Genomic DNA, 27,655 nt, shown 5'->3' with positions numbered 1-27,655 from the left:
TCACCAGCACAGCCTCCCGAGTGCTGGGGTCACTGCTGTCACCAGCACAGCCTCCCGAGTGCTGGGGTCACTGCTGTCACCAGCACAGCCAGCTAAGCTCACACTCTTCCTAAGCTCGCTTCATTACTCAGGAAGACCAAGGTTTTGGGGAGTCTCTTTGCATTGCCTGTCTTCCCATGTGCTGGAAGTCACCCCTTTCCCTTTGGGAGATGGCAGAAATGCAAGGTGGCCCCATAATGCCAGCTGATCCTTTAGACCCACAATTCTCCATACAGGTTTAACTTGGGACTGCTTACGTGTTAGGAGGAATGAGTCCCAGCGGGTACCATGCCTGCCGTGTATATCACATTCTCCCCTGTGGGGCATCATGGAGATGTGGTTGAGCCTGCGACTTGGCCTGAGCACAACTCAAACCCTGGCCCTGCTACTTGTCACTCCGTGCAGGGTTTTTGCAATCCCTGAAGCTCTCTTTCCACCATTGAGACAGGAATGGAGAATTAACTCCTCCAGGTGTCCCGAAGGTGCCAGAGAAAAGGGTGTAAGATGACACAAGTCTTGGCCTGGCCACTTCAATAGGTCAGCTTTCTCCAGAGGTGGCTGCCTGTTCTGTGGTTTGTTTTCCAGCAAATAACAGGAGCAGTAAGCAAACATTGTATTCTGTTTTGTTTTGAGGCAAGCTTTCTCTACATAGCCCTGGGTATCCTAGAACTCACTGTGTTGACCAGGCTGGCCTCAAACTCAGAGATCCGCCTGCCTCTGCCTCCCGAGTGCTGGGGTTAAAGGTGGGCGCCGCCTCTCATTCTGTGGTTCAGGGTGATGGTTTGGAACTTCCTGTAGCTCAAACTTGTCTTGAACTCTGGCAATCTCATTCCCTCAGACTCCTGAGTGCAGAGATTACACATGAGAGCCACCACATCTGGCCAGGACAATCGTTTTCTAATCATTAAGGACATATTACAGGGGGCACTGGCAAATTCTAAGGACCCAGACATAGGAACATAGTAGACTGGAGGCAGGGGCGACTCAGGGAAAGACATTTACCTCCATGGGTACAGCCCCAGGTCTGATGTAAATCCAAAACAGAAGTCGAAAGAATACAACAGTTTAATGGGTCCGATAGCAAGGTTTCAGGTGCCTCCAGGAGAGGTTCTGAGGGGCAGAGCAGCGGTGCCTTACCCTCTGACCCTCTGGTGTGCCCCTCCTCTTCCCCGCTGCTTCTGTGGACACGCCCTCTCAGGTGGGAAGGGAGGAAGAGCTCCTGAATGGAAGCTGCTGTGTAGGAAGGCAGATTCTCTGTGTCCTAGGTCTGCTGGATCATTTCCCTTCCGAGGCCGTCTCCTGATACCCTACTAGAGGGTCTTGGCACATTACATACCGGAGGAGCAGCAGCCTGGCCCCGGGGCTCCTTTCTAGTCTTCAGGTAGAGTCTCTAGCTCTTACAATCTCCCTTCCTCCTTTGCTTCTCCACACACCCCTCTACTCCTACAGCTCCCCACCCCACCTCTGGTGGGAACCTGGAGGGGGTGGAAGAAGCCAGTGCTGCTGCTGAGTTAGCACTGGGGGGTAATGCTGAGTCACTGGGGAGTGATGGAGCTGGATGTGAGCTACCTGAGGGTGAGATGAAGGGCTGGGTGAAGCCCAGACACACTCAAGCCCCAGAATCCATCTGGGCATGGTGTGCCTCAGCACAGTGCCATCCTTGTCCCTGGCCAGGCTTCCCACTCTCTCAGCTAGAAGGCCCTTCTCCCTGTTCCCATTTGAAGGACCTCTCATTGAAAGTAAAGGCTGTTCATGGTGTATGACCCTACTGTCCTGAAATAGGTCCCTGCCTCTAAAGTAGCCCAGGTATAAAGACCCCAGTGACTGCCGTGGAAGGCAGTGATGAGCTGGGGTCTTACTTTGATGGGTGCTAAGATGGTCTTACTGTCACTGCTCCCTGGGGAGGCACCTGCTGCCTCTAAGCTGCAGGTCAGAGCGCCTGGGAAGAACACACAGATACCCTGTCTATACAAGAAGTTATAATCAGGCTCTGGGCAGGCAGTGCAGTACTTTGCTGGGAGCCTTTCTCACAGAGATTGGAGCAGGTCAGCAGTGGGCGAGCACGCCAGGCCAGATGCCCGCTGAGGAGGCCCGGGGCATTTTCAGGCAGAATGGTACGCCATATTGTAGGGTGCTTTCTTCAGAGTCTCCAGGAAGAACTGTTCATTCTCCAAGAAGTCATGGTCCTGTGAGGAAGATTCAGACGAGTGCTCACACGTCTGTGCACTGACAGGACTCCTGATACTAGAGGAGCCAGCCTGTACTTGGGAGCCCCTCCACTGCGGAGCAGGACGGGTATGTGGGAGCTGAGGCATGGAGTGAGACAGGCCGTGGTCTCAGTCTCGCAAGGACTGGAGAACCTTGGGTCTCTCAGTAGCGACCTCATGTCTCTGGGCCCCAGTGTCTTCAAGTGTGAACTAGAGATAAGAAAATCTCCTGTCTGTGTGTGCTGGTTCACACCTGTCATCCCACGGCTTGGAAGGAGGATTCCAAGGCTAGCCTGGGCTACAGAGTGAAAATCCCGTCTCAACCAAAGAAGCAAAGGAAAAACAAAAGGGAAGAGAAGCTGCTGAGGGTCCAGCTCGGTGGCAGTAGATCAAGCACGACTGCCCTCATGCAGGCCTGTGCAAGGACGTTTACGACGCACACGATCTTCAGTGTTGAGCCCAGCCTGTGGGACAGGCTCCTTGGCTCCTCACTGGTGTCCCAGGTTATCTGCAGCTAAAGGGTACTGTAGCCCCTCGTGCCTACACAGGTTGGACAAGCCGTGTACGGAGTTTACCTCCTCTGCTTTTTCTTTTTTCCTGGCCCGTTTCACTGTGTAGCCCTGGCTGGCCTGGAACTTGCTATGTAGACCAGGCTGGCCTCAAACTCACAGAGATCTATCTGCCTTTGCCTCCTGAGAGCTGGGATTAAAGGCAGGTGCCACCATGTCCAGTTTCAAAGTTAATTTTCAACAGAGGGTAACACTAGGGATCGAATCAGGGCCCTGTACAAGCTAGACAAGTATCCTGCCATTTACCGTGCCCCCAATCCTGGCTGTCTACATTCCTCTTTCCCTTTATGAGCAAGTGTGTGTGTGCTCCTGCAGCCTTGGAGGGAGTCTGCTTACTGTGAATGGAGGTGAGACCCAGCCCAGGGGATGCTTACCTCTTCTGCTGTATGCTTTAGCAGCAGCAGCTTGGCAAGAAGGTGTGTGGGCACCTGGGCAGCAGCTGGCTGACTACACTGAGGACTGCTGGAAGCAGGGGCCTGGACAGCTGAGGAGAAAGGCAGGAGTCAATGTTCAGGGGGAAACTAGGGGGCCTGGCTTTTTCCAGTAGTACCTGCACCCACACTGCCCGCAGGAAGAACCAGGCCCAGTGCCCTGGGGACTCTTCCAGAGAAGCCAGGTTCCTTTCCCAGCATGTACCCAGGAGAATACCAGCACCTGTAAGGGCGGGGCCAGGGTTCTAACATCCTCCTCAGCCTCTGTGGGCACAGAACCCATAGGCAGCATTTTTTCAAAAGGACAAGACAGACTGTGCTAGAGCAGGACACCCAGGAGCCTCCTGTGGGCTCCATGAATGCATGGGTACACAACCCACCCAAAAGCAAAAGGAAGAGAGGAGACTTGGAGCCTGTGGTGGCAGAGCACACCTGTAATCCCAGCACAGGGTGGCAGAGGCAACAGGCCTCTTGAGTTCAAGGCCTGCCTGGTTTTCAAGCTAAGATGCCAAAGAAACAAAAACAAACAACAGAAAGAAATGGTGACTCATTAGTCCTCGCACTCAGGAAGAGGCGGAGGCAGGAGAATCTCTGTGACTTCAAGGCCAACCTGGTCTACACAGAGAGTTCCATGCCAGCCAGGGTTACATAGTGAGTCCCTCTCTCAAACAAACAAAAAACTCCCCTCAAAAAAGGAGGTAGGGGTAAAGAGATGGCTCAACAGCTGACACACCTGCAGTCTAGCATGTGGGATGCTGAGGCAGGGGGATCAGAGTGTGAACCCAGACTGCGCAATAAGATCCTATTTTCCTACAAGATCCTATTTTCAAACAAAACCCCAAACCAGTAGCTTCCCACAGCCCCTAAATTGAGCAGGTGGAATAGGTCCTGTCGCTTCCTGCTCCAGGCTGTGTCCTGTCCTCCTGGAGTCACTTACCGTCCAGGCTGGAGGCTGCAGGGCCCTGAACCCTGGGGGGCAGCCCCGGAAGGCTAGCAGGCACTTCCTGCCGCACGCGGTCCAGCTGCAGCCTCTGTTGTGCCAGGCTCAGATGCTCCTGTGCCAACACCAAGGAGACAGACTCAGTGGGGGCAGAGGAAAGTGGCCTGAGGGGCAGGGCGGGGACTGGAACCTTGCCTGGTGCACACGTTTCTCCTGCTGCCGCAGCCACTCCTGCTGCCGTTGGACCACCTGCAGCCGGCCCTGCTGCTCAGTCTGTATCTGCTGCGCCTCCTGCAAGGCCTGCTCCCCCTCCTCGTATTTCTTGGAGGCTACCTGCAGGGAGGCCACTGGGTCAGGGCCGGCTGGAAGCCAACGGTAGCTTGCACAGCAGCCCTGCCAAGGCACACCTTACTCATGTGTTCCACCTCCTGTGCACGGGCCTGCAGGCGCAGGCTGGCTTTGTGTAACCTGTCCTTCTCCAGCCGGAGCTCTTGGCGCTCTCTCTCCAAAGCCTCCCTCTCAGCAAGCAGCTTCTCCTCCTTGGCCCGGAGCTCACAGGCCCTCACTGTCAGCTCCGCCTGCTCCTGCAGAAGGCAGTCATTGCTGTAGTCGCTGATCCAGAGCTACTCCGAGTCTATGTAGCCACTGGGGTACCTGTCCCCCTCCCCCACCTCTAGCAGTGGACAGTAGAGCAAGGGACTTCTGACATGGACCAGAGAAGCCTGGGGCCAAGCTTGGAGGCTCCTGCAAAGCCACACAAATTGTCATGTCCAACTTCCCTGAATACCAGTTTCCTCATTTAAATATCTGAATCAACCAGCTGAAAGAACCAGCTAGCAAACAAGACAGCTATGCATACAGTGCCCCCGTGGCTGCTGGCCACGGTTCCAGTTCCTGGACTCTTGCTGTGCCCTAGCTATGCTCTTAGTTCCCAGGCCTGGGGCCTTTTGTACCCAGGGCGGAGGGAGTCCAGGGCACCCTGGCATGCTCGGTCCTGGGCTCTGGGCCCTACCTTGGTCAGGCTGATGATGGTACCCTCCCGCTGGGAGTCTGCATGCATCGCCCTCTCAGCCTCGCGCTCTGCCCGTTCCTTACTCAGCTTCTGCTGTGTGAAATACTCAGCCCACTCTGCTGCCAGGCGCCGCCGCTCCTCCCCACACTTATTCATGACTGACTTCTGCTCCTCCAGCAAGGCGCTCTGTGTGGGGGCAGCGAGGGCAGTGTGAGTGTCCTCGGGCAGGATCGGTGGGCTCAGCAGCCGGGGGTGGGTCTGGTCTCACCTTGGCTCTCTCCAGCTCCTCCCTCTCCATGGCAATCTGCTGGACCATGATCTTTCTCTGCTCCTCCAGAGTGCGCTGGGCTGACTCTGCCTTAGTCTTCTCGGCGGCCACCCGCCAGCGTTCCTGCAAGGCCCAGCACAGGGCTGAGGGTGGACTCCCCACTCTGGGAACAGGCCGGGCTGTTCCCTCATGCTGTCATAAACTCATTTCCAAAATAATGCGGAGTGACAGGCACTGGGGGAGTGACAGGCACTGGGGAGTAACAGGCACTGGGGAGTACTGTCCAGGTCCAGTCCTGCAATTCTGAATCAGGAGGCTCCAGGACTCAGGTCAAACTGCACCTCCTCGGAGAAGGTTCAGGAGTGCCCTGCCCCAAAGCTCCAGGCTGGCCATCACCTAGCAGCCTCAAGTGTCCGTAAGCACGAGGGCAGACGTTCGGAAAGTTTAGTCTTGTTTAAACCCTGAGCCTCAGGGCTGGAGCTAAAAGCTCCAACTCTTCAGGGGAGCGGGGTTCCATCCCCAGCACCCCAGAGTGACTCACAGCCATTTGTCACTCTAGCTGCAGAGGATGTGATGCCCCCTTCTGGCCTCTGAAGGCAAAGCAAGCCACACACATAAAAACAAAACAAAAACAGACTAACTCTTAATTCATCTATGAGTGACCTGTAGGGAGTTCAAACATCCTTGCACATGAGGGGCCAAATGACATTTAGTAGGCAAGTGTGTCCATCTCAGAGCCACAGGCTTCAGCTCATGTCAGGTTAGAGGAAGGGGAGTACACTGTTGGGTGGGTCTGTAGGATGGCCCTGGGGCTGGTAGCTGACATCTGGTGTTAAGGTGAAAACAGAAGCAGGAAGAGACAGGAAGAATAGGCCTAGGTCACTGCGTGCTTAAGTGGATGTCAGAGAACAGCTGGCCACGGGCTTGGCCCATTGGCTATGATCAAATGCAGAGTGGTGAGCTCATCCAAGGTAGCCCTGAAGTATAGACATCCTGTACATCAGGACAGACTCACCTGTTCCAGGAGCCGGCTCTGCTCACTCAGGCGCACTTCCATCTTCCCGATGACCTCCTGTAGCCTGTTCCGCTCTTCCTCCATGTCTCGCTGCTGTCGGCCCAGCCGCTCCTGCAGAGCTGGAGGCAACGAGTGGGGTGGTCACTGTCTGCCCTCTTTCCCAACACACGGGTCCCAGTTAGAGAGAGGGCTACCTCGCAATTGCTCATCTTGCTGCCGGATCCCCAGCTCTCGTTGCTGTGAGGTGGTAAGGTGCGAGGCCTCCACGCGGGAGGACAGCGTGTTCAAGCTGCTGGAAAACTTCTCCATCTGCTCGATGATGCCGTTCAGGGACCTGGAGGATCGTCAGGGCATCTAATCCCAGGGACAGCCAGGGCACCCTTGGGAAGTAGCGCCAGGCAGCACACATACCGAGTATGGGAGGTAGCGCTGGTGACAGCGTCAATCTCTTGGTCCTTCAGCATCTTCAGCCGCTGCAGCTGGTGCTCATGGTCCTTGCGCATCTCCAGGATGGATGCCCTGGGGAAATGGCGCAGAGGCAAGGAAAGCCAAGGTTCAGTGTGAGGGAACCATCGACAGATGACACCAGTGAGCAAGAAAGGAACACCTCTGAGCACTGCCTCAGTTTCCCTCGCTCTTCTCTCTCGTCTATTGCTGCTTCCATGCCACAGACACCCTACCGCTCAGCAAAAGGCAACTTTCCCAGCGCAGGAGGAAGCTGTGTGCTTAACCCCGTGTGCTGGCCCATGGGCTGCCCTGTCCTCTGGAGCCCTTGGGTGTCTTAGTTCCCTTCTCATTCAGAAAGGCTCAATGCTTGACTTCCCAGAGGAGTCAGGAGAACCCCACCCATAAGGGGCAGTGGACTGGTGTGCTCAGCCTTGAGCCTTTATCTCACTGGGCTGAAGGGAAGGGTGAGTCTGTACACAGGCTGCAGAGCCACACAGTGGTCTCACAGGCACTGCTGTCTGCCAGCCAGCCCTCACAAGCCTACACCCCAGGCCCCTTCCTGTCATCTGGCCAGTCCTTCCAAAGCCACTCCCGACTCCACTCCCCCGCCTCCAGCCCTTACTGCTGAAGCTCCCGGAGCCGGGCAACCTCCTGGTCCCTCTCCTGTTCAGCCATGGCCATCTGCCGCTGGTGCTGGGCTACGAGCTCAGCCCTGGCCTGCTCAGCTTCCCGGCAATATGACGCATGTTGAGCTGATAGCACCTCCTTCTCTCTGCGCAGCTGCTCTTCCCGCTGCTGGTAGGATGTTTCTAGCACCTTGATACGGCTTCTGTCAACAGAACACCCACCAAGAGGGGTGCACTGAGCACAGTGCCGTGCTCCTGGGTCCTCCGGGGAGGAGATTCCTGCCAAGGCTGGAGCCAGGGGGTACCTGTGTGCATCCTCGATGAGCTCCAGGTCTGCCTGGTGTCGCTGCTGCAAACTCTCCAGCAGCATCCTGTGCTGGGCCCGCTCCAGCTCCAACTTCTGCACCTAGGCATGGATGAACCAATGATACCAGGTGCTTCGGCAACCAGACTCCAGGCTTGTGCATCCAGTCCCTGCTGCCTCCAGGTGATGCTTCTGACCACTTCCCATGAGGAAGGAAGTGGTCCTGGCTGCCCTGCAGCTCTCACCTGGGCCTCCAGCTCTGACAGCTTGGTCTGGCTCTGCAGCAGCTCAACCTGAAGCTGGGCAGTGTTACTCTGAAGCTGCCCCTGGGCGGCCAGGAGCTGCTTCTGGTATCCTGAGCCTGGCAGCAGACTCTGCATCATGGACTCTGGGAGGAAGGTCTGCGGGAGAGGATGAGAGCTGTTCCGAGGTGGAGTTGACAGGACTCCTGCCGAGCTTCACCACCTTCAAGTCCTCTGCTTATGGCCATCTGTTCCAGGTGGCTCCTGCAGGACAGGACCTGGACGAGTCCACTGCTTGCAGGGAAGCAGTCAGAGCTCCCTTGAGCTCTAGTCAGGAAACGGAGCACCCTCTCTCCCCAGAACATCCTCCTCAGTGAGGAGACGTCTTCGGTTGTGACAAAGCTTCTGACCCTGGCCCATGAGGTTGGGCCTAAAGGCCTATGTTGACAGTTGGTTCCAATAAGCTGCGCTTCGCCCTCTGTTTCCCGGGGACACATTACTAGCTGTCATACCTGCTAGGCCTGGGTGTCAGATGTGACATTCCTGGCTGATGCAGGGGGAAGATGCAGAGACAGGGAAGTCAGGGCCTCTATACCTTTCTTTCTTTCTTTCTTTCTTTCTTCTCTCTGTCTCTCTGAAGATAAGCTCTCACTTTGTGGTGAGGGCTGGCCTGGCATGAAACCATAGCCCAGGCTGACATCACACTTGAGTCTCCTACCTCAGTCTTCTGGACTAGGATTACAGGGCTGTGTAATGAGGCGTGGTGGTTCGGGAATGAGAATGGCTCCTTAAGGCTCAGATATTTATATACTCGGTCCATGGTTAGTGGGACTGTTTGGCAAGGATTGGGAGGCGTAACCCTGTTGGAATGGACGTGGCCTCCCTCATTAGAGGATGTATAGCTCTGCTTCCTGAGGATCAGGATGTAGCAGTAACTAAGACAGCGCTCTCTTTTTTTGCCCCCGGGAGACTGAACCCTGGGTCTTGCACATGCTAGGCAAGGTTTCCTCTAGGGAGCAACCAGCAGCCCTCATTCCTGAAGCCAGGCAGGGCTGTAACTCACTACATAGCCTTGGGCCGACCTCAGATGTATGGTTCTCTTCCTCAGATGTATGGTGCACTCCATGCCAAGCCTGTACTGATGCTTTCTCACTGGAACAGCCCACACTGCTCCAGCATAGCTGCCGTCTCCAGTTCCCCACTGATGCTGGCTGAGTCACACCAGCTCACTCGGGAGTAGCGAGGCTAAAGTTCAGGAAAGGGCTACTGGGGGAGATGTCCTACTGGATACAGCTGTATACTCTAGCAGAGTGTCACGCCCAGGTCCTTAGCTGCCTCTGAGCAGGGGAGACTTGCTCTCTGGGCCCACAGCCTCTACCTGTTTGTCCACCTTCCCTACCTGGATAGGCACAGAGAGCCCCGTAGGTTCCTGGGAGTGTGGAATGTAAACCGCAGGCTCTGAAAGTCACAACAGAGAAAAGAGCAGGAGGCTCAGGGGCCTGCAGAGCTCGCTTGGCGCCAGGGAGGGTCTAGGGAGGGTGTCTTGTCACTCATCTTCCAGAGAATCCAAAGGAGCTCAAGGTATCCTCATCACCCAGGGCTAAACCCCAAGCAAAGACAGAAACAAACCTCTGCTAGAGAAGTCCCCAGAGGCAGAGGCTGCTCCTCTCTTGGGGTCATCTACAGGGAGAACAGTAGTGGCTTGGCTCCAACTCATGGAGGACCTGGACATAAAGATGAGGGTGGGTGTGTTGAATAGCTTCTGGGTAAGATGGCGGCAGGGAAGGGGAAGCGTGGGTGGAGCTGTCCAGGGCTGGCCTTTCACTCCAGTGTTGCACAGGTGGCTTGGTAAAGGACATGATATGTTTCTCAGACAGTGCTGTCATCAGGCCACCAGGCACAGATGCTGAATATGTCAGAGCCAATAAGCCACCTTGGGTCCCAGCACAGTTATTCACTGTCTGTCTCCATGGAAGAAAGCCTGGGCTGGCCCCACTACCTCTCACACCCTCAGCCCTGTCTTTGGACATACCCTGTGACACCAGGCCTGACAGCCGCCATTCCTTGTGTAGTTGGTCTCGAGGCTTCTCCAGCAGGGGCCTGCTCAAGGACCTGAGTGCCAGCAACAGGCAGGCTGAGGAAAGTCCATGGGAAAGGAGAAGGCTTGTGTGAGCTACAGGAAGACAGTCCCAGACAAATTCCTAGCATAAAGCTTAAGGCAGTCCTCTTCCCGTGCCTCTGTCCCCGCCACTGTGTAGGAATTCTTTCCAGGATGGGCTCCTAGGGTTTGTGGGCTGCCTTTCTCTCCTATGGCCTGCTGCCCACCTCAGCATCCATCATGGTTCAGTAACACAGCAACAATGGGCGCGTCACACACACTGGAGTTAGGTTCAAGCTCATTTATCTTTGCTCAGCCTTAGACTCCAGTGCTGCTCACAGCCTCTCCATACCCCGAGGGTCACTCTCTTCTACTGTCTCCTCTTCTGTCTTGGCTTTTGGGGCCACAGCTTTCCCCTCCATCTCAGGGCAAAGTCAAAATGCTCTCCCACCATCAACCCCACTTGTCAGAGCTACAAGGCTGTTTCTGCTTCCTCTGGACTTGGCCACACACCACCCACCCTCACTGAACTGCCATTTTAGTTCCCAGGAGCTGCCCCTCGGTGTCCGTGGTTGCTCAAGCACTTCCTAGAGGACACAGGAAGCTCCACTCACACATGCCTTAGCCACTTTTAAGCCAAGCTAAAGGAAAAACCAACAGTTGGCCCAGTGGGTCTCTTTGCCACTTTGACTGGTGCTGTGGACAGGGCTTCTGCTCAGAGGAAGGGACAGTGGATCCTGCCACCTCAAAGACCCTTTTTTTCTCTTGCCCAATCCAGTCAGCACCTGTCCCCATGGCAGTCAGAGTGAGGTGTTACCAGACCCTGCAGGGCAGCTCTTCCTTTCATGCCCATAAGGGAGAAGCAGAGCTGAGTTGGCATCAGTGCCCACAGCAGCATCTCCAACAGAGGATGGAGCAGGCAAGGTGGGTAAGGGTAGCCCCTCAGATCCTGCCAAATCCATTCTACCAACCAAAGCAGCCCAAGTTCATACCTGCCAGAAGGGGTCTGACCCAGTGACCCCAGTGAGGTCAGGTCTTTAGAGGGCCCCGCACGCTCTTCTCTGGCTAAATTTTGGGATTTCTTCTGAGATATGACATGGCTCAACCAGTCATCTTCTTTCTCCTCAGATGCTTTTGGTGAGGAGGCCTGGCTGGCTTTGAGAGAGGGTCTTGCACCCTTGGCTGGTGGCTTTGCTGCTGAGGGAAGTCCAGTTGGGACAGACTGTGGCTCTGGGGCTGAGGGCTGGTTTGTAGGAGGCAGGAGAGAGGGTGTCATGGGTGAGTCTTCCTGTTGGGCCTTTTGAACAGGAGAGGGAGGCAGCAGGTCCAGGTCATCATCCTTAAGGCCTAACCAGTCAGCTCCTCCTTTTCTGGGGTGGATAGGACTGGAGGCTGGTGGAGAGCTCTGTTTGAAGCCGAGGCTTTCTCCCTTAGGGTCTGGGCCGCCTTCTCCCAAGAACCTGCTTCAAGACAAAGAGGAGGGTATTGGACGGGGAGGAAAACTGATCCTGTTAGCCCTCCATCAGCCTTACTTCTGCTGTTAAGGGGGTGCACATCTGGCCCATAGCAAACTGGGCACGGGAGCTCGCACCTGCAATCCCAGCACCCAGGAACTGAGACAGCACTGCTGTAAGTTCAAGGCTAGCCTGTGCTACAAAGATGCCCTGAGTAAATATTGGAATAATAGCACTGACGCTCCCAGAGCGGCTGGAACACAGCTCAGGGGGCAGACTGCCTGTCTAGCATATACTGAGCTCTGGGTTCAGGCAGAGCACCAGGCAGGTGTGGTGCTGGCCATCTGCCATCCCAGCATTCTTCCAGGACAGAGGCAGGAGGACAATAAAGTCAAGGTCATCTTTACTATATAGAGAGTTAGAGACCAGCCTGTCTCAAAACCCAGGTCAGTTGTCATGTAAGCATGGGGACCTGAGGTCCGGGGATCTGACATCTTCTTGGGACCTCCTTAGGCATCAGGTACATGCATAGTACACAGACAGACAGACAGACAGGCAGGCCATCCACATAAAAATAGTGAAATAAACCATCTTTAAGCAAAGATATATACTCAAAGAAAATGACGAATTCAGCCAGTGCTGGTCCGTTTCCATTGCAAATGAGGATTGTGCCATGGGGACACGGCAGTGGCAGGGCTCCTGGAAGCCACCGGAGAAGGCCCCACCCACAGAGTGGTGTCTGTGCTACTCCTGGGTTGAGGTTCTTTTGGGAAACCGAGTGATGGGACAGCCTTTCATGACATTCAGGGCTTCAAGCAAAGCAGGCCCACCTCCTCCTTCTGGTTCTGAGTTCTGGGTGAGAGCGAGGTGCTGGTCTGCCCTCCTCTGCCTGGACTGCGGGGAGCTCCTGGCCTCCCTCTCCCTTTAGCACCTGTAGACTCATGGCTGCCGGGTGGGATGGGGAAGGCTACAGGGACTCTCCTGTCCTCCTGGCAGACTTCCCCATAGGTCTTACCTGACTGACTGCCTGCGGGACTGGCGGCCCTCAGAGGAGGCCATGGTAGGCTTGTAAGCCCCAAAGGTGAGGATCTCGTCATCCCAGCTGTCTTCCTTGTCTGTAAGGACAAGGACAAGAACGTGATGAAGAACAAGGAAAGCCAAACTCTTTACAGGACATGGCAGATGCTAGGCAGGTGCTCTACCACCGAGCAATGTCTGCAGCCCAGGGAAGACAATCAAACAAGCGGTGGCCAGCATAAAGCACACAACATAAAGCACACAGCATACAGCACACAGCTAAAGCACACAGCATGGACCACACAGCAGGTACAGAATGCACAGAGGGCCGCCAGCCCACGGGTAGTTATCTCATGAGTGTGTTCGGAAGCGAAGCTTTTGTCACAGGCTGAGGTAGAACTGTGGTTTCAGCGGATCTGGTGGCTCACACCTACAGTCCCAGCACTTGGGAGGTTGGCACAAGATTATCATATATTCAAAGCTAGCCTAGAGTAATAACCTGTCTCAAAGAAAGGGGGAAACTGGGAATGGTGACTCATGCCTTTATTCCCGGCACTTGGGAAAGCAGAGGCAAGCAGATCCTCATGAGTTCAAGGCCAGCCTCATATAAATAGTTCCAGGCTAGCCAGGGAGACCCTATCTTAACAAGACAAAACAAAACAACAACAAAACCCAAGGGGTCAGGGGGAGAGAGAGAGAGAGAGAGAGAGAGAGAGAGAGAGCGCTAGAGAGCGAGTGAGAGAGAGAGCGAGAGAGAGAGAGAGAGAGAGAGAGAGAGAGAGAGAGAGAGAGAGAGTGAGAGAGAGAGCGCGCAGTCACCTCTAGCTGGCACAGACTCCTCCCCTCCCATCCTCTGATACTTCTTCTCTAACTTGAACTCTCTGCGTTCCCCAGTGCCTGGGCGAGTGAGGAGCTTGGCGGCTGTGCCCCGACCCAGCAGTTCATCCAGCTTGGAGCGAGCAGGGAGTGGCCCTTCCCTGTGGGACAGGGTAGAGAAGGGATGTGTCACGACATGGGGCTCCCAGGCTGCCCCAACCTTTGCACTTTCCCCTGGGCCTTCTGCATCCACCTGGTCAGGGGCTCCCCTTCCTAAGGCCCCTTACTGGTCTGTCTTCCTCCTCTCTGCCTCGGGGCTGTCTTCAAACCCTAGAGCAGTCATGATGTCGTCCCCTTCATCAAAGAGCAGTTCTTTCTTCCGGATGGGCGTATCCCCAGGGGTCAGAGGAACAGAAGGCCCTAGGAAAGAGGACCAAGGTCTAATGCTTGGTGACTAACCAGGGTGGGTGGTGGCAATGGCTTGCATTCGTCTGGTTTGTCCAGGGACCGTGACTGTAACCCTGCTCTAGACTCACACGTTTACCTCCTTACTCCTGGAGCCTGATCATGTCTTAGTTCTGGGCAGGAAGACACAGGGGCCTGTGCTGCTGAGGTCTGGCTCTGTGCTGTCAGCTGTCAAGACCCCTGGGCCCAGGAGTAAGCCTCTCTGTCCTACCTTGGCCTGCTGCTGCGCCCGGGCTCTTGGGAGCAGGTTTACTCTCCACTGCAGGCAGCTTCGTGCCGCTTTCTTCTTCCTCATCAGAGAGAAGTCCTGCCAGTGGGTCTTCAAAGTCTCAAGGTCAGAAAGAAAGACAGAGGTCAGCCTGCTGCACTTTGCTTAGGAAAAACAACCTAGAAGCTGAGGCAGCCGTTGTGCATGCTTAACAAGCACCGGAGCACCCACAGAGTGGGGTCTGTGGGAAGGGTGGAGACAGAAGGCTTGAGCAAGGGGGCGGGAGCTGGGTGAACCATGGGACTCTTAGAAACATGAGTCCATTCGTGAAGAAAAGGGATTTTCCCTTTATATTTCAGAAAATCTTCAGTTTGATGCCAGCTTCAAAGTCTCTGCAATTAACTTCCTCAAACATGCCAGTGGGCAGAGTACTTAGCTCCTCTGGGAATTCCTGAGGACTAAATTGTGACTTAACACAGAGACTCAGCTTTCAGCATCATTCCCCAAACTGCTCTCAAGCCAAGTGTTCCAGAAAGTGGGGGTAGAGGAGACAGAACTCTGGTACCTTCAAAGGAGAACTTCTTATACTGAAGCCCAGTCTTGCTGGAAGATGGTGGTGGCTTCTTAGTGGGCATGGTGTACCCTACAGGAAGAAGAGAGAGCAGTCATGGGACTGGGATTTCTTTGTTGTTGTTGGTTTTTTTTCCCGTTTTCTTTCTTTTTTTTTTTTTTAAAGATTTATTTATTATATGTAAGTACACTGTAGCTGTCTTCAGACACTCCAGAAGAGGGCGCCAGATCTCGTTGCGGATGGTTGTGAGCCACCATGTGGTTGCTGGGATTTGAACTCTGGACCTTCGGAAGAGCAGTCGGGTGCTCTTACCCACTGAGCCATCTCACCAGCCCTCCCCTGTTTTCTTAAAGAATTGTTTATTTTATGTTTGTGAGCACACTGTAGCTGTCTTCAGACACGACAGAAGAGGGCATCAGATCCCATTACAGATGGTTGTGAGCCACCATGTGGTTTCTGAGAATTGAACTCAGGACCTCTGAAAGAGCAGCCAGTGCTCTTAAGGCTGAGCCATCTCTGCAGCCCCTGGACGGGGATTTCCATGTTTTCCTCCACAGCTTATCTGAGAGCCCAGAGCACAGTGAGCACTATCTTCTGACAGGCTGGGGTTCTTGGCTGTTGACACAGCCATGGGGGAATCCACACCCCCTGTTCTCACCTGAGTCCCTGGAGGAGAGACACGGTTGGCAGCAGCCTCCACCCTCGCCACTACTCACTGGAGACAGCGTGGGAGACTCACAAGATGCCATCAAACTTCGCTCCCTATTTTACATTGCTGGGGGTGGAACCTAGGACTCCACGCACAGGCAAGTGTTCTTTCTGTCACCGAGCAATATTCTCCAGCCCAAACTTTCCATTTTAAGTGAAAAAAGGTCCTCTAGAAGCTGCCTATATTGACCTCAGGGGTGCTGGATAGTTTTATGTCAACTTGATCCAAGTGGAAGGTCATCTGAGAGGAGGGCCTCCCTCAGACCACACTGTAGGCAAGCCTGAAGAGCAGTGATTCTCAACCTCCCTGATGCCGACCCTTTAATACAGCTCCTCAGGTTTTACTGAGACAACCATAACATTATTTCATTGCTACTATATAACTGTAATTTTGCTACTATTAGGAATTGTAATGTCTATCTGATACACTGCCCCGTGAAAGGGTCATTAGACCCCCAAGGGGGTCGTGACCCACAGGTTGAGAAACAGTGCTGTGGAGCATTTCTTAGTGATCAGTGGGGGAGGGCCTAATACCTTGTGGGTGGAGCCACCCCTGGGCTGGTGGTCCTGGGTTCTATAAGAAAGCAGGCTGAGCAAGCCAGGAAAAACAATCCAGTAAGCAGCATCCCTCCATGGCCTCGGCATCAGCTCCTGCCTCCAGATTCCTGCCCTGTTGGAGTCCCTGTTGTGACTTCCTTTGATGACAGACAGCGATGTGGAAGTGTAAGCCGAATAAACCTTTCCCTCCTCAAATTGCTTTTGGCCATGGTGTTTCATCACAGTAATAATAACTAAGATAAGGAATGGAACACACCTTTCGCCACATGAACACACAAACACACACACACACACACACCTTTCGCCACATGAACACACAAACACACACACACACCTTTCTCCACATGCACACACACACACACACACCTTTCTCCACATGAACACACACACACACACACACGGAGTTTGATCCTTCATCCTAGGCTCAGGTGGTGGTTTGAATAATAATGGCTCCCACAGACTCATACAGTTCTCATACAAGGATTAGGAGGTGTATGTAGCCTTGTGGGAGTGTCCTCTCTCTGCCTGTGGGTCAGAAAGTAGCTCTCGAGTCCTTGGGCAGCACTATGTGTGTCTCTGTGCTTCCTGCCACGATGATAATGGATTAAATTGTTTCTGAATCTGTAAGCAAGCCTCCAAGGAAATGTTTGGGTTTTTGTTTTATATATATATATATATGAGAGTTACCTTGGTCATGGTGTCTCTTCACAGCAATAAACCATTGACTAAAACAACACAGAAAACTCACAAGCGCTATCTTCCACCTACCTTTCTCATTAGCTGTTAATGTGCCAGCAGGCTTGCGATTGCTAGGTCCTTCTTTCCCAGAACCCTTTGCAGCTCCTTTGCCGGAGGACTGGTGAGACTTCATCCGACCAAAGAGATCATCGTCCATGCTGTCTAAGTCCTAGGACAGCAGGAAGAGCAAAGCCCGTTGTCTGGGAGGGTACTGTGTGGTTGAAGTCCCTAAGAAAGGTCTTGGCTCCAGGGCAGTGGTGTTGGGAACCTGGTAAAGCTCCCTGGCCGTTGGTGGCACCCATGCACTTTCTCCCCTACTGCCATATGCCACCCTCACCAGAGGCTAAACCCCCTCTCCCACCTCATCTCAGACACAGAACCTCCCAAACTGAGCTAAAGAAATGTCCTTTGTAATGGAGTGCTCTGCTGTGGCGACACAAAGCTGACTGGCTTAGAGGGAGCAGGGCTCTGGGCTGAGGGCTGCTGGGCCCAGGCACAGAACTGTGAAAAGTCAAAAAGAGGAAACCTGTGAGAGAGGAAAGAACATGGCGCCAGCGGGGAGCAGAGTGGGCCGTGGGAACTGGGTCATGAGACTACACGAGAGCCTCGAGGTCACCACAAGGAGCAACTCGAGGACATGACAGTCATGCCCAGCACCAAGCTGCCCTGTTGGGGGGACATGGACAAGGCTTCACAAGGCTGGAACCAAGAGCCCTGCCTTGACAATACAGGATAAGAGTGCTGCTGACTAAGGAGTGAGGCCAGGGGGGCCGAGGGGCAGGCCAGCCTATGTGCGGTATAAAGACTCATTCCAACCCCGTCATGAGCCCTCTTGGCAGGGGATTTGGAGCAAAACACAGGAGAGGCAGGGACAGACGTTAGAGGGGACTTCATCCAACTCTACTCTTCAGATAGCAGCAGATGTCAGAGACCCAGTTAGGAGGGTCTCTCGGTCCCCACTAGACCCGCGTGAACTTTCCAGGGTCCATATACGAAGTACTATAAAGGAAAAGTCCCAAATGGTGTGGACACACACACACATACACACACTGACACACTGACACACACACACACACACACACACCCGGCACCCCTCAGCCTTAAAGAGGCAAAGCTATTTGCTACCTTCATGTTCTGCAGGAAGACCTGTGGGTCTGCATCCGAGACGCTGGAGGCCTGAGTCCAAAGGCAGTGAAAAAACACAGGAACTGATATCAGTCAGGACCCAAGAGCACGAGGGGTCCCCAGCCCTAGTCACTCTGCTGTTCAGCTCGGGCAGAGAGCCTGACTGACCAGGCATAAACAGGAGGGTCTCTTACGCCCACCCTCCAGGGATCTTCCCCTCTGTGGAGACCCAGAAAAGGGTTCCCATTGTCTGCTCCTCCCAAATGCAGAAGCCCTTTCCACCACAGGACTTGCAGACGACTGCTTCCTGATCATGCAGCCAGACAGCTTGGACTTTCTCATGGGCAGAGGCCATCCCCAACTCCTGCAGTTGGAAGGGCTCTACCATCTAGCTCATTGTTCTAGTGGGAAGAAAATGGATGCTGTTTGGGTCCATTTAGCAGTCCATGGCCATTGCTCTACTTTAAGAATCAAGTATAGCTGGGCGGTGGTGGCACACGCCTTTAATCCCAGCACTTGGGAGGCATAGGCAGGTGGATTTCTAAGTTCGAGGCCAGCCTGGTCTACAGAGTGAGTTCCAGGACAGCCAGGGCTATACAGAGAAACCCTGTCTTGAAAAACAAACAAACAGAAAAAGAATCAAGTATAAAGCTAGGGGCATGGTGGCACATGGCACAGGCCAGCCAGAGCCACATAGTGAGACTATCTCAAAAACCCAAAATGAACCAGGCAGTGGCACATGCCTTTAATCTCAGCACTTGGGAGGCAGAGGCAGGTGCATCTCTGAGTTCAAGGATAGCCTGGTCTACACATCAAGATCCAGGACAGCCAGGGCTACACAGAAAGATCTTGTTTTGAAAAACCAAAACAAACAAAGAAGGAGAGGAAGAAGTGCAGGCTGCGCATGAGTTTGGACATCTGTAACCCCCGATTGCATCCAGGGTTAAGATGTGAATCTGTAATCCCTGTTCTTGTCTGGGGCTGAGGCTGAAGCTGAAGACTCCCAGGCTAGCTAGGGCCACACAGCGAAAAATCTACCTCAGAATGAAACAAAATGATCAAACTCCCTGACTTTCCTAAACCCCTCTGTGAGCAGCTCTAGGCCACTCGAGTCTCACTGTCTGCAGGACATTACGAAGGTCAGAGATCAGGGAGTGGACCTGGCTCACCTCAGCATCAGCTCCTGCCAGTCCTTCAACGCTGTCTTTTGGGAGGAACCTGCAAAGAGATGAGGTCGGCAACGGTCCCTGTGTCTGGACCCCAAAATTTTAACATGTGAAGACTGAGGTGTGGGGTAACTCAGTGCTGGAGCATGTGTTAGCATGTGCAAGGCCCTGGGTTCAAGCCTAGAGTCAAGAAAGGAAGGAAGATACACCTCTAATCCTAGCACTGAGAGGCAAGGGAAGGCCAGTTCCAGGCCAGCCAGGGTTACTTAAGGAAACCAAACCAAACCAAACCAAACAGAAATCCAAAACCACATAGTATAAAAATTTTGTTCATAAATCGTGTTTCTATCTTTTTTAAAGCAGTGAAGTCCTATCAATATGAGTTGTTAATACATGAGTAATTATGGAGGCCAAGGGAGTACGTGTCGGTGAAACGCATTCTCAGTAAGACCCTCCTCATCCCCAGCGCCCACGTAAAACACTGGGGATGGCCCTGCATGCTGCATCCCTGTGCTGAAGGGGAAGGGGCACGCAATAGGAGAGTCCCTGGAGCTCCCTGCCAACCAGTTCAGCTAACTGGTGAGAACAGAGGGAGATCATGTCTCAAAGGAAGGGAGAGCAATAGTGGAAAACACCCTAAAAACTGACCAGCTCTGGGCTCTATACACACACACACACACACACACACACACACACCACATGTTAGTTATGGTTAAAGCTGGGCACAGTGGCACACTGTAATTCCAGTATTTGGGAGGCTGAGTCACAGAGACTGCTCCAAGTTTGAGGCCAGTTCAGAAGTGGGCAACATAGTTAGTACCAAGCCCGGCCTGTCTTAAAACAAATCCACAAAAATAAAACAAGCAGTAAATTGAATGGCAAAAACAAACACACAAGGTTATTGGGGGGGGGAGGATTTACTTATATTTGATCTCTCTCTTCTTTTAAGACAGGGTCTCATTATAGCCCCAGCTAGCCTGGAACTTCCGTGTAGACCAGCCCAGCCTCAAACACACACAGATCCATCCGTCCACCTGTCTCTTCCAGGATTAAAGGCGAGTCCTACCCTACCTAGATGAAAAGAAGGCGAAAGGTGGGGTGTTCATTCTCCAGAGATCAAACAGATCTGAAGAGCAGGGATCTGAGGCCATCTCTCATTTTGGGGATGAGTCTCAGAGATGTCCGGCATGACCCAAGAAGCAGAAGGAAGACCAGAACCAGGCCTTCAGACCCCTCAACGTGCCTGTTTACTCTCTCAGATTCCGTCGGTAGCAGAGATGAGGGTTACGTTGAAACTGACATTCATGGTGGCCACCGGCCAGGATGGAGTGCAGTTGAGGGACAGGGCTGAGGGACGCGCCCAACAGTGCTTACTTTGCCTTTGAAGCCAGCCACTGAGGTGAGCTCGCTGTGTCTTTGGCATGGGAAGCTGGCTCAGCAGGCTTCTCAGGCGGTGTTGCTGGAGCAAGGCAAACAAGAAAAGACATGCTGTCAGTCACTGCAGCAGCAATGCAGGGGTGGTGGGCGGGTCCTCTGCTTAGCTGTCTCCTACACCTTCCCACAGAAAGGGCACGACCTGACACCACCCTGATAAATACGAGTGCAAGAGGGTAAAATTCCAGGTAGGAAGCTAACCCCAGATGCCAGGAGTGCCACGGATAGGTCAGCCCACCCTTCCTGTGCCACATGAACAGTAAAACAAAGTTGGGAAATAAGCATTGGGGCACGAAGGAAGCGGAGCTTCTGGCATGGCTGTGGGATGTACAAAGGAATGGCTGCCGTGGGAACCATTTCACAGCATGTGAAAATTAAAACAGGGTCACCTCAAGGTCCAGCAAGCACTGTGTAAGAGCTGGCTCTCTCCTCCCCCCACGTGGTTCTAGGGGTGGAATTCAACTGGTCAGGCTTACACCCTGATTGGCTGAACCTCTTACAGTCTCCCCTCTCCTGCCCAGAGAAAGTAAGGGGGACTTACTGTCATCTCCCAGGAGGTCTCCAAGGACATCCTCAATGGACCCTGAAAACAAACGGGCTATCAGGACTTCCGGAAGCAAGAGTGGCACTTATAAACCTGAAGGCCTGAGACTTCTGTGTCCCAGAATTCCTGGATCCCAGGCCTCAGGTTGACACTGACCTTCCCTGGCCAACAGCTGATCTCTAATGGCAACAATTGATGGTGCCTTGTTAACACCCTCGGCTAGTTTGCAATAACTTTCCTAAAGAATGATGGTTTATCAATGAAATCTCCTTTTACCCACCTCACCCAAAACACAAAAGCCAGCACACAGCCTTCCAGCCTCTGAGAGGCCAGTGTGGCTCCCTGAGATGGCATCCGCACCCACGCAGGACCTCTCACGGACCCGTGCCCTCCAGTTGACACCACCTAGAGCTGGACTGGTTGCACCCTTCCAGTTACTCTCTGATGGAGGCGAGGCAGGGGGTGAGCATGTTTGAAATGATTCTCCTAGCCAGCTTTACTTGCCCTGACCCCCTTTAACCTCACATGGTACGTCCCTGGATTCAGAGCTCAGTGAGGAATACTTTCTCTATAACTTCATTTATTCGCTTGATGACGTATCGGGCAGTACAGTCAGCCCTGTGGCTTTCTCCAGTAAGGGCTGCTCTCTCTACCCCTTTCTCTGGGAGGAGCGGATCAGCAAAGTCCTGCTTCATCACACTCAGCCTTCTCGAGCCTCCAGCTTTTTGTTGATTTGTTTTATGGCACAGCGTCTCTCCCTACACAGCCCTGGCTGTCCTGGAACTGTGTAGAGCAGACTTGCTGACTCAGAGAGACCAGCCTCCCTCTGCCTGCGTGCTGGGACTCAAGAGGCACACCATCACACCCAGCTTTTCTTCTTCTTCTTTTTTTTTTTTAAATTGGAGCAGGAATATGCGTCATGACATTCCTGTGGAGGTCAGAAGACGATCTGCAGGAGTCAGTTCTCTCCTTCCTGGCTTAGGTCCTAGGGGCTCAGGCTACCAGGCATCAGACATCATTATCTGCTGAGCCTACACACCAGCTTGTTTTGTTTAGTTTGTAAAAAAACAAAACAAAAAAACAAAACAAAAAAAAAAAACAAAAAAAAAGAAAGAAAAAGGATGTCAGCCAGGTGGAGAAGACACATGCCTTTTAGCCAGCACTTGGGCAGAGGCAGGCAGATCTCTCTGAGTTTGAGGCTGGTCTGCTTTGCAGAGTGAATTCTAGGACAAAAGAAGAAAAAAGAAGAAGGAAGAAGGAGAAAAAAAGGAGAAAACAAGGAAAAGGAGGAAGAAGAGGAAGGGAAGGAGGAGGAGGGGGAGGGGGAGGAGCTGGATTGAGGGTGATAACCTACATTTCCCCTTACCTTTCAATCCTTTCTTGGTTCTCAGTGCCTAAAGGGGGGCGGGGGGGGGGAGAGAATAACATCAACAAAATCCAACTGTGAGCATGTGTTAGAACCGGGCAACAAGACATATGCTTTGCCCTTCTCTAGGCTCCCAGAGGAAGGAGCATTTACAGAAGAAATCAGTTCTCTTTTCCTGCAGCTTCAAAAAATCAATTTACTCAGAGCCCAGAAACAGTCTTTACTAGCCAGCAGAGTCTAGCTGTGGATGGGCGCCTCTCCTCTGGGTTACAGATATTACACACAAAAGCCTCCCAGACAGACGCAATGACCAGAATGCTTTCTTCTGTTCTGTGTAGACGTCTGAAGGATGTCTAAAAACACTACCAGTGTCCGCCAACAACTGGATCAGAGGTCCGTCCCTGAATCCACTGCCTGCCTGTGGATCCCATTCCCCTAACTGAGCTGCCTTGTCTGGCCTCAGTGGGAGAGGACTGGCCTAGTCCTGCAGTGGCTTGATATGACAGGATGAGGTGATACCCACAGAAAACCTCCCCCTTCTCAGAGTACAAGGAGGAGGGGCTGTGTGAGGGAGGGGTACCCGGGCTTGGGATATAAAGTGAATAATAAATTAATGGAAAAAAATGTTTCTGGCACAAAATTCAGAGGACTCAGAGGCTCAAGATATAGGCCAACATGGCTCTCGTCTTCAATTCCAGCACTTAGGATTGAGAGGTAGGGGGATTTCTATGAATGCCAGGCCAGCCTGGTCTTCTACATAACAATTTTAGGCCAGACAGAGCAACAAAAATTGAGGCTCAAGAGAAACTTTGCTCATTGTTTAACGGTTTGGCGGGGTTGTTTTGTTTTGTTTCATTTTGTTTGGGGGGGTGGGGTGGGGGGTGGTCCTCCCTATGTAGCTACTGGCCCGGAGTTTGCCATGTCAAAACAGGCTGTCCTGGAATCACAAGAGATCCACCTGCCTGTCTCTGCCTCTGCGTTCTAGGATGAAAGGCCTAGCTCAGTTGCTTGATTTGCCTAATGCGGCCCTGGCATGGGGCCATCACTGGTCCTTGCCACAGAGCTTCTATTCTACGCAGCCAGGATGATGAGGGTCGGGTGGCGTGGGGTGGGGGACATCGCGTCTATCTTCATGTGTCTAGTGCTGTACTCTGCCTACCATCCTGGGCTTCGGGGCTCTCTGCAGCTCCTCACAGCACTGTCCAGTCATGTGTATTCTTGCCCAGCAAGCTCATCTTCCCTAATAGAGAAAATAAAAGAAACTGCTTAAAAGATGGAAGCAGGAGCGAAAGCCGGCTTAGGAGCCAAGAGCACAAACTGGTTTTGCAGAGGACCTGAGTTGGGTTTCCAGCACTGTGTTGGGTAACTCACAAGCCCCCAGCACCCCAGGTCCAGGGGGACCCAAGCCTCTGGCACCCATGGGCATCTGCACCCACATGCACACACACATTCATAGAATTAAAAACAGAATCTGGACACGGCATAACGCTGAAATACCAGTACTTGGGAAGAGGTTAAAAAAAAAAAAATCCAGAATCTCAAGGCTATCCTCAGCTACATAGCAAATTCAAGGCTAACCTGGGCTACCTAAGTCTCAAAAATAAATAAATACACATAAATAAAAAGGTAAAATTCAGCATTTCCCAGTGCTTGGCTCCAAGGTTCTTAAGGATCCTTCACTCAAGTAGGGTAGCAGTGGTTCATGCCTTTAATCCTAGCATGCGGAGGTAGAGGCAAGCAGATCTCAGAGTGTGAAGCCAGCCTGGTTTACAGCGCAAGTTCCAGGACAGCTAGGAGTTGGTCAAACCTATTTCTATAATCCCAGAATTCCTGAATTGAATGCCATTCAGTGAGTAAAGGTGCTGTCGCCAGCATGCCTGCCTATCAGAGTTGGATAGCCCAGGACACACATTACGGAGGTAGGGAATTGACTCCTGCAAGTTTTCCTTTTACCTCCATGTGCGCGGGTGCTTCACTACGCCAGATGAATAAGTAAAGTTCAAAAAGAATTCCTGAGGTGGGTATGATCAGACACACTTAGCGTCAACCCTAGAACTTGGCAGAAAAATCACAAGTTCTAGGCCAACCTGAGGTATGTAATAGAAAAAGTAGTCTGGAAGTGGTAGCACTCGCGAGGCAGAGGCAGGTGGATTTCTGGGTTTGAGGCCAGCCTGGTCTACAGAGTGACTGCCAGGACAGCCAGGGCTACATCGAGAAACCCTGACAAACAAACAAACAAATCAAAAGAAAGACAGAGGTGAGTATTTGAGCTGGACTGGATTCCCAGTACCCATAGGGGTTTATAAGCTGTCACTCCCATCGGGGACAGATGAATGGATCGATGTGTTTTTTTGACTGCCCAGACATGCATGTGGTGCACAGACAGACACACAGACAAAACACCAATACGCATAAAATTCAAATTTTAAAAAGAAGAAAAAAGTTAGGCAGTGCTTCATACCTGCAATCCCAGCACTTGGGAGGCTGAAGCAGGATTGCTGAGTTAGGGGCCAGCTTTAATGATATATATAGTGAATTCTTGGGCTAGGGTAAGCTCCTGCCTCAAGAAACAGATTGGGGGAGGGGGAGAGAGGGAGGGAGAGAGAGAGAATACATGAGGATTCCTTATTCACTTATTGGCCTTTCCTTGGCTTGGAAAGTATTTTAAAAGTAGACCATATCCTTTACCCTGGAAGTGGTGACAAGCAAGCCATTTGGAAAGAGAAACCACATCCTGACCCAAATCCCTTGCCAGGAAACTCTCTATAGGCTCCATCTAGCACAAAGCCTGACAGTGAGTTCACATATGATAAACATTTCATACAAGGAACAGAATTTCCCAGCATTTCCTACCTCTTCTTTGTCTCTTACACTTCACCCAAACCCACCTTCACGTGCCTAGGAAGAAAGGCAGCTGGGACGCTCATCTGTCTTCTCGGTGTGCCTAGCCTCTTATTAAAATGCAAAGTGTATCTGGGGTTGTGGACACAGGGGAATGCTTGTGTTTCTCCTGTGCAATGGCAACTTTAGCGACCTACAAGTCCAAACGCGTTTTCGCTCATATCACATCAAAGAATTTCTGCTATCTCCTATGCATTCCGTCGCAGCTTCCCAAACAGGGCCGGGGGTACATTTTCTAGGGGCAGCTTGTAATGGCCAAAGTGTTCCAGAATATCGTCACGTCTTCACATATTCAACCAACTCCATGAAGGCATTTTAAAATCCGCGAGCCCGCCCCTCAGCCACAGCGGGTCCCGGAGTGTCGCGCCAGGCCAGGCATGGTGTCTCTCAATGTTCCATCTCCCGCGCGCCCATCCCGTCTGAATCCAGACACAGCCGAGCTTCTCCCTAGTCCCTAGGGGCCCTGTTAAGAGCCGTCCTTTCAGAAACAAGGCCACGGAAACCCAGCCCAACCAGATCCCAGGGTTCCCATTCCGCTCAGTGCGCTCCGTTCGGCCAGGCCTACCACCTCTCCGCCGGCGACAGTCCCACCTCGCCGCCTCTGGCCTCAAATAGACGGTGGCGTGGAGGATTCTAGGAACTGTAGTCCATCGCCCGTTCACTTGCGGGCCGAACCACAGGAGTTGACGGGAAGGACTACATCTCCCAGCGTGCCCCGCAGCGGGGGCAAGGCGTCTGTTGGATGCTCCGCGAGTTGCTAGGAGCTGTCTCAACGTCACTCCCGTGAAGCGCGGGGAAAGCGTCTCCCGACTAGGTGCAAGGGAGTTAGTTCCTCAAGTTCGGAGGGCTAATTGGTGACCATGACCTTCTTCTTGATCAATCATAAGGTCAAAGCTGCTCTGTCAGAAAACCCAAAACTATCAACAAAGGCACACAGTGGACACGCCACGCCCAGAATCATAGCGTTTGAAACCTAGGCTAGACCTAGATTGTCAATTTCCTAGGTCAAAACTGGCTGCATAATACTGTCTCAGAATTAACACTTAACACACTTTCTTAGGTGCAATCCAAAGAAGGAGTAAGTAGATCTCTAGCCAGAGGCAAGGTGGTGCTCTGCCAACACAGATGCTCCAAATGTCTACAAATTTAATTTTAAAAATTTGTGTTTTATATGCGCTGATGTTTAGATCGAATCCACCCTCCATTGTACTATTGTACCTGCTCCAAATCTTCCCATAGCTGTTTCCTCCCCAACTTCATGTGTTCTTATTTATAGAAAAGAACTTAGTGCCTTGACCCCCCCCCCCCCATCTCCCCTCACCTCCCGAGATAGGGTTTCTCTGTGTAGCCCTGGCTGTCCTGGAACTCACTCTGTAGACCAGGCTGGCCTCGAACTCAGAAATCCACCTGCCTCTGCCTCCCAAGTGCTGGGATTAAAGGCGTGCACCACCACTGCCGGGCAACTTAGTGCCTTGAGTATATGCACAGGTACACTGGAGCGCAGGCTGTCTATGAGAGGAAGAATTCTTTGTGTGCGTTGGGGGGGGGGGGGCGGGTCTTGAATAAAACTGGCACTCACTCTCCTATCAATTATCAATTGCCAATAACTCCTCAGGTAGCAGCAGTACTATGTAGCCTCTCCTCAACCACGTTGAAAGCGTGCGTGGTGTGTGTGTGTGTGTGTGCATGTGCGCGTGCGTGAAGTCCATTTAGGACTGCATTTTCTTTTTCTTTTTTTTTTTTTTTGGTTTTTCGAGACAGGGTTTCTCTGTGTAGCCCTGGCTGTCCTGGCACTCACTTTGTAGACCAGGCTGGCCTCGAACTCAGAAATCCGCCTGCCTCTGCCTCCCCAGTGCTGGGATTAAAGGCGTGTGCCACCACGCCCGGCCCAGGACTGCATTTTTATAGTATCTTACTCTTTGCATGTTGACCAATTGTTTTTGTATTAATTGCCATCTATTGCAAAACGAAGCTTTTCATGAAGTTAACCCAAATTTAAGTGGTTAAACCAAACTGCACTAGAATCTAGCAATTTGCAACCACTAAAAAACTGGTTTATAACCACAAATATGGTTTGTTGTATTTTTACCATCATAGACTACCCGAATGTTTAAAACCTCAGTAAGCTGCCTGTCCTGGTGGTGACTGCCTTTAATTTAATCCCAGCACCCAGGAGGCAGAGGTAGGTGGATCTTGGTGAATTCAAGGCCAGACTAGTCTACAAAGTGAGTTCCAGGGCAGCTGGGAGATATACCTGTTGTCTTAGTCAGGATTTCTATTGATGTAATGAACCACCATGACCAAAAAGCAAAGTTGGGGAGAAAGGGGGCTTTTTTTGGCTTATATTTCCATATTGTTATTCATCATTGAAGGAAGTTAGGACTGG

At 52.5% G+C, this 27,655-nt stretch overlaps 1 protein-coding gene and 1 non-coding gene across 8 annotated transcripts; both read right to left on the bottom strand.

Annotated features, from left to right (window-relative positions):
* Nucleotides 1-1,086: 1,086 nt before the first annotated feature.
* Fbf1 (Fas binding factor 1) lies at nt 1,087-25,885 on the bottom strand. Of its 7 annotated transcripts, XM_029483953.2 has the most exons (31): nt 25,257-25,549; nt 24,830-24,925; nt 23,528-23,608; nt 22,369-22,396; nt 21,000-21,041; nt 20,399-20,483; nt 19,028-19,076; nt 17,859-17,909; nt 16,764-16,902; nt 14,724-14,801; nt 14,162-14,278; nt 13,773-13,905; nt 13,489-13,646; nt 12,668-12,767; nt 11,191-11,661; nt 10,133-10,234; nt 9,730-9,824; nt 9,500-9,558; nt 8,104-8,259; nt 7,860-7,960; nt 7,551-7,757; nt 6,893-7,000; nt 6,676-6,815; nt 6,482-6,600; nt 5,467-5,589; nt 5,199-5,384; nt 4,594-4,770; nt 4,382-4,519; nt 4,184-4,301; nt 3,190-3,299; nt 1,087-2,225 (listed from the first exon to the last, which is right to left on the bottom strand). In XM_029483953.2, exons 3-31 carry the CDS (start codon nt 23,576-23,578, stop codon nt 2,142-2,144), a joined length of 3,525 nt encoding a protein of 1,174 aa, XP_029339813.1. In that variant the 5' UTR covers nt 23,579-23,608; nt 24,830-24,925; nt 25,257-25,549; the 3' UTR covers nt 1,087-2,141. The 7 variants fall into 7 exon arrangements, with proteins under 7 accessions (XP_029339813.1, XP_021033355.1, XP_021033353.1 ...); XM_021177696.3 differs by lacking the exons at nt 24,830-24,925; nt 25,257-25,549 and adding an exon at nt 25,835-25,885; XM_021177694.3 differs by lacking the exon at nt 24,830-24,925.
* LOC115032667 (small Cajal body-specific RNA 4) lies at nt 21,597-21,724 on the bottom strand. The gene has a single exon (XR_003838297.1).
* Nucleotides 25,886-27,655: the final 1,770 nt, after the last annotated feature.

Source organism: Mus caroli, unplaced genomic scaffold (assembly GCF_978045245.1).
Source record: "Mus caroli unplaced genomic scaffold, Mus_caroli_1 scaffold_13, whole genome shotgun sequence".
Lineage (NCBI taxonomy): Eukaryota > Metazoa > Chordata > Mammalia > Rodentia > Muridae > Mus > Mus caroli.
Note: the sequence above shows the minus strand (reverse complement) of the source record. Positions and strands in the feature narration are given on the sequence as shown.

Coding starts and splice junctions, on each gene's coding strand:
- Fbf1 (XM_021177696.3), bottom strand. CDS start 23,578: ATGACTGGACAGTGCTGTGAGGAGCTGCAGAGAGCCCCGAAGCCCAGG. Junction 12,768..13,488: donor GGAGTCTGTGCCAGCTAGAG/GTGACTGCGCGC, acceptor TTGTCCTTACAG/ACAAGGAAGACAGCTGGGAT. Junction 7,758..7,859: donor CTCATCGAGGATGCACACAG/GTACCCCCTGGC, acceptor TTCTGTTGACAG/AAGCCGTATCAAGGTGCTAG.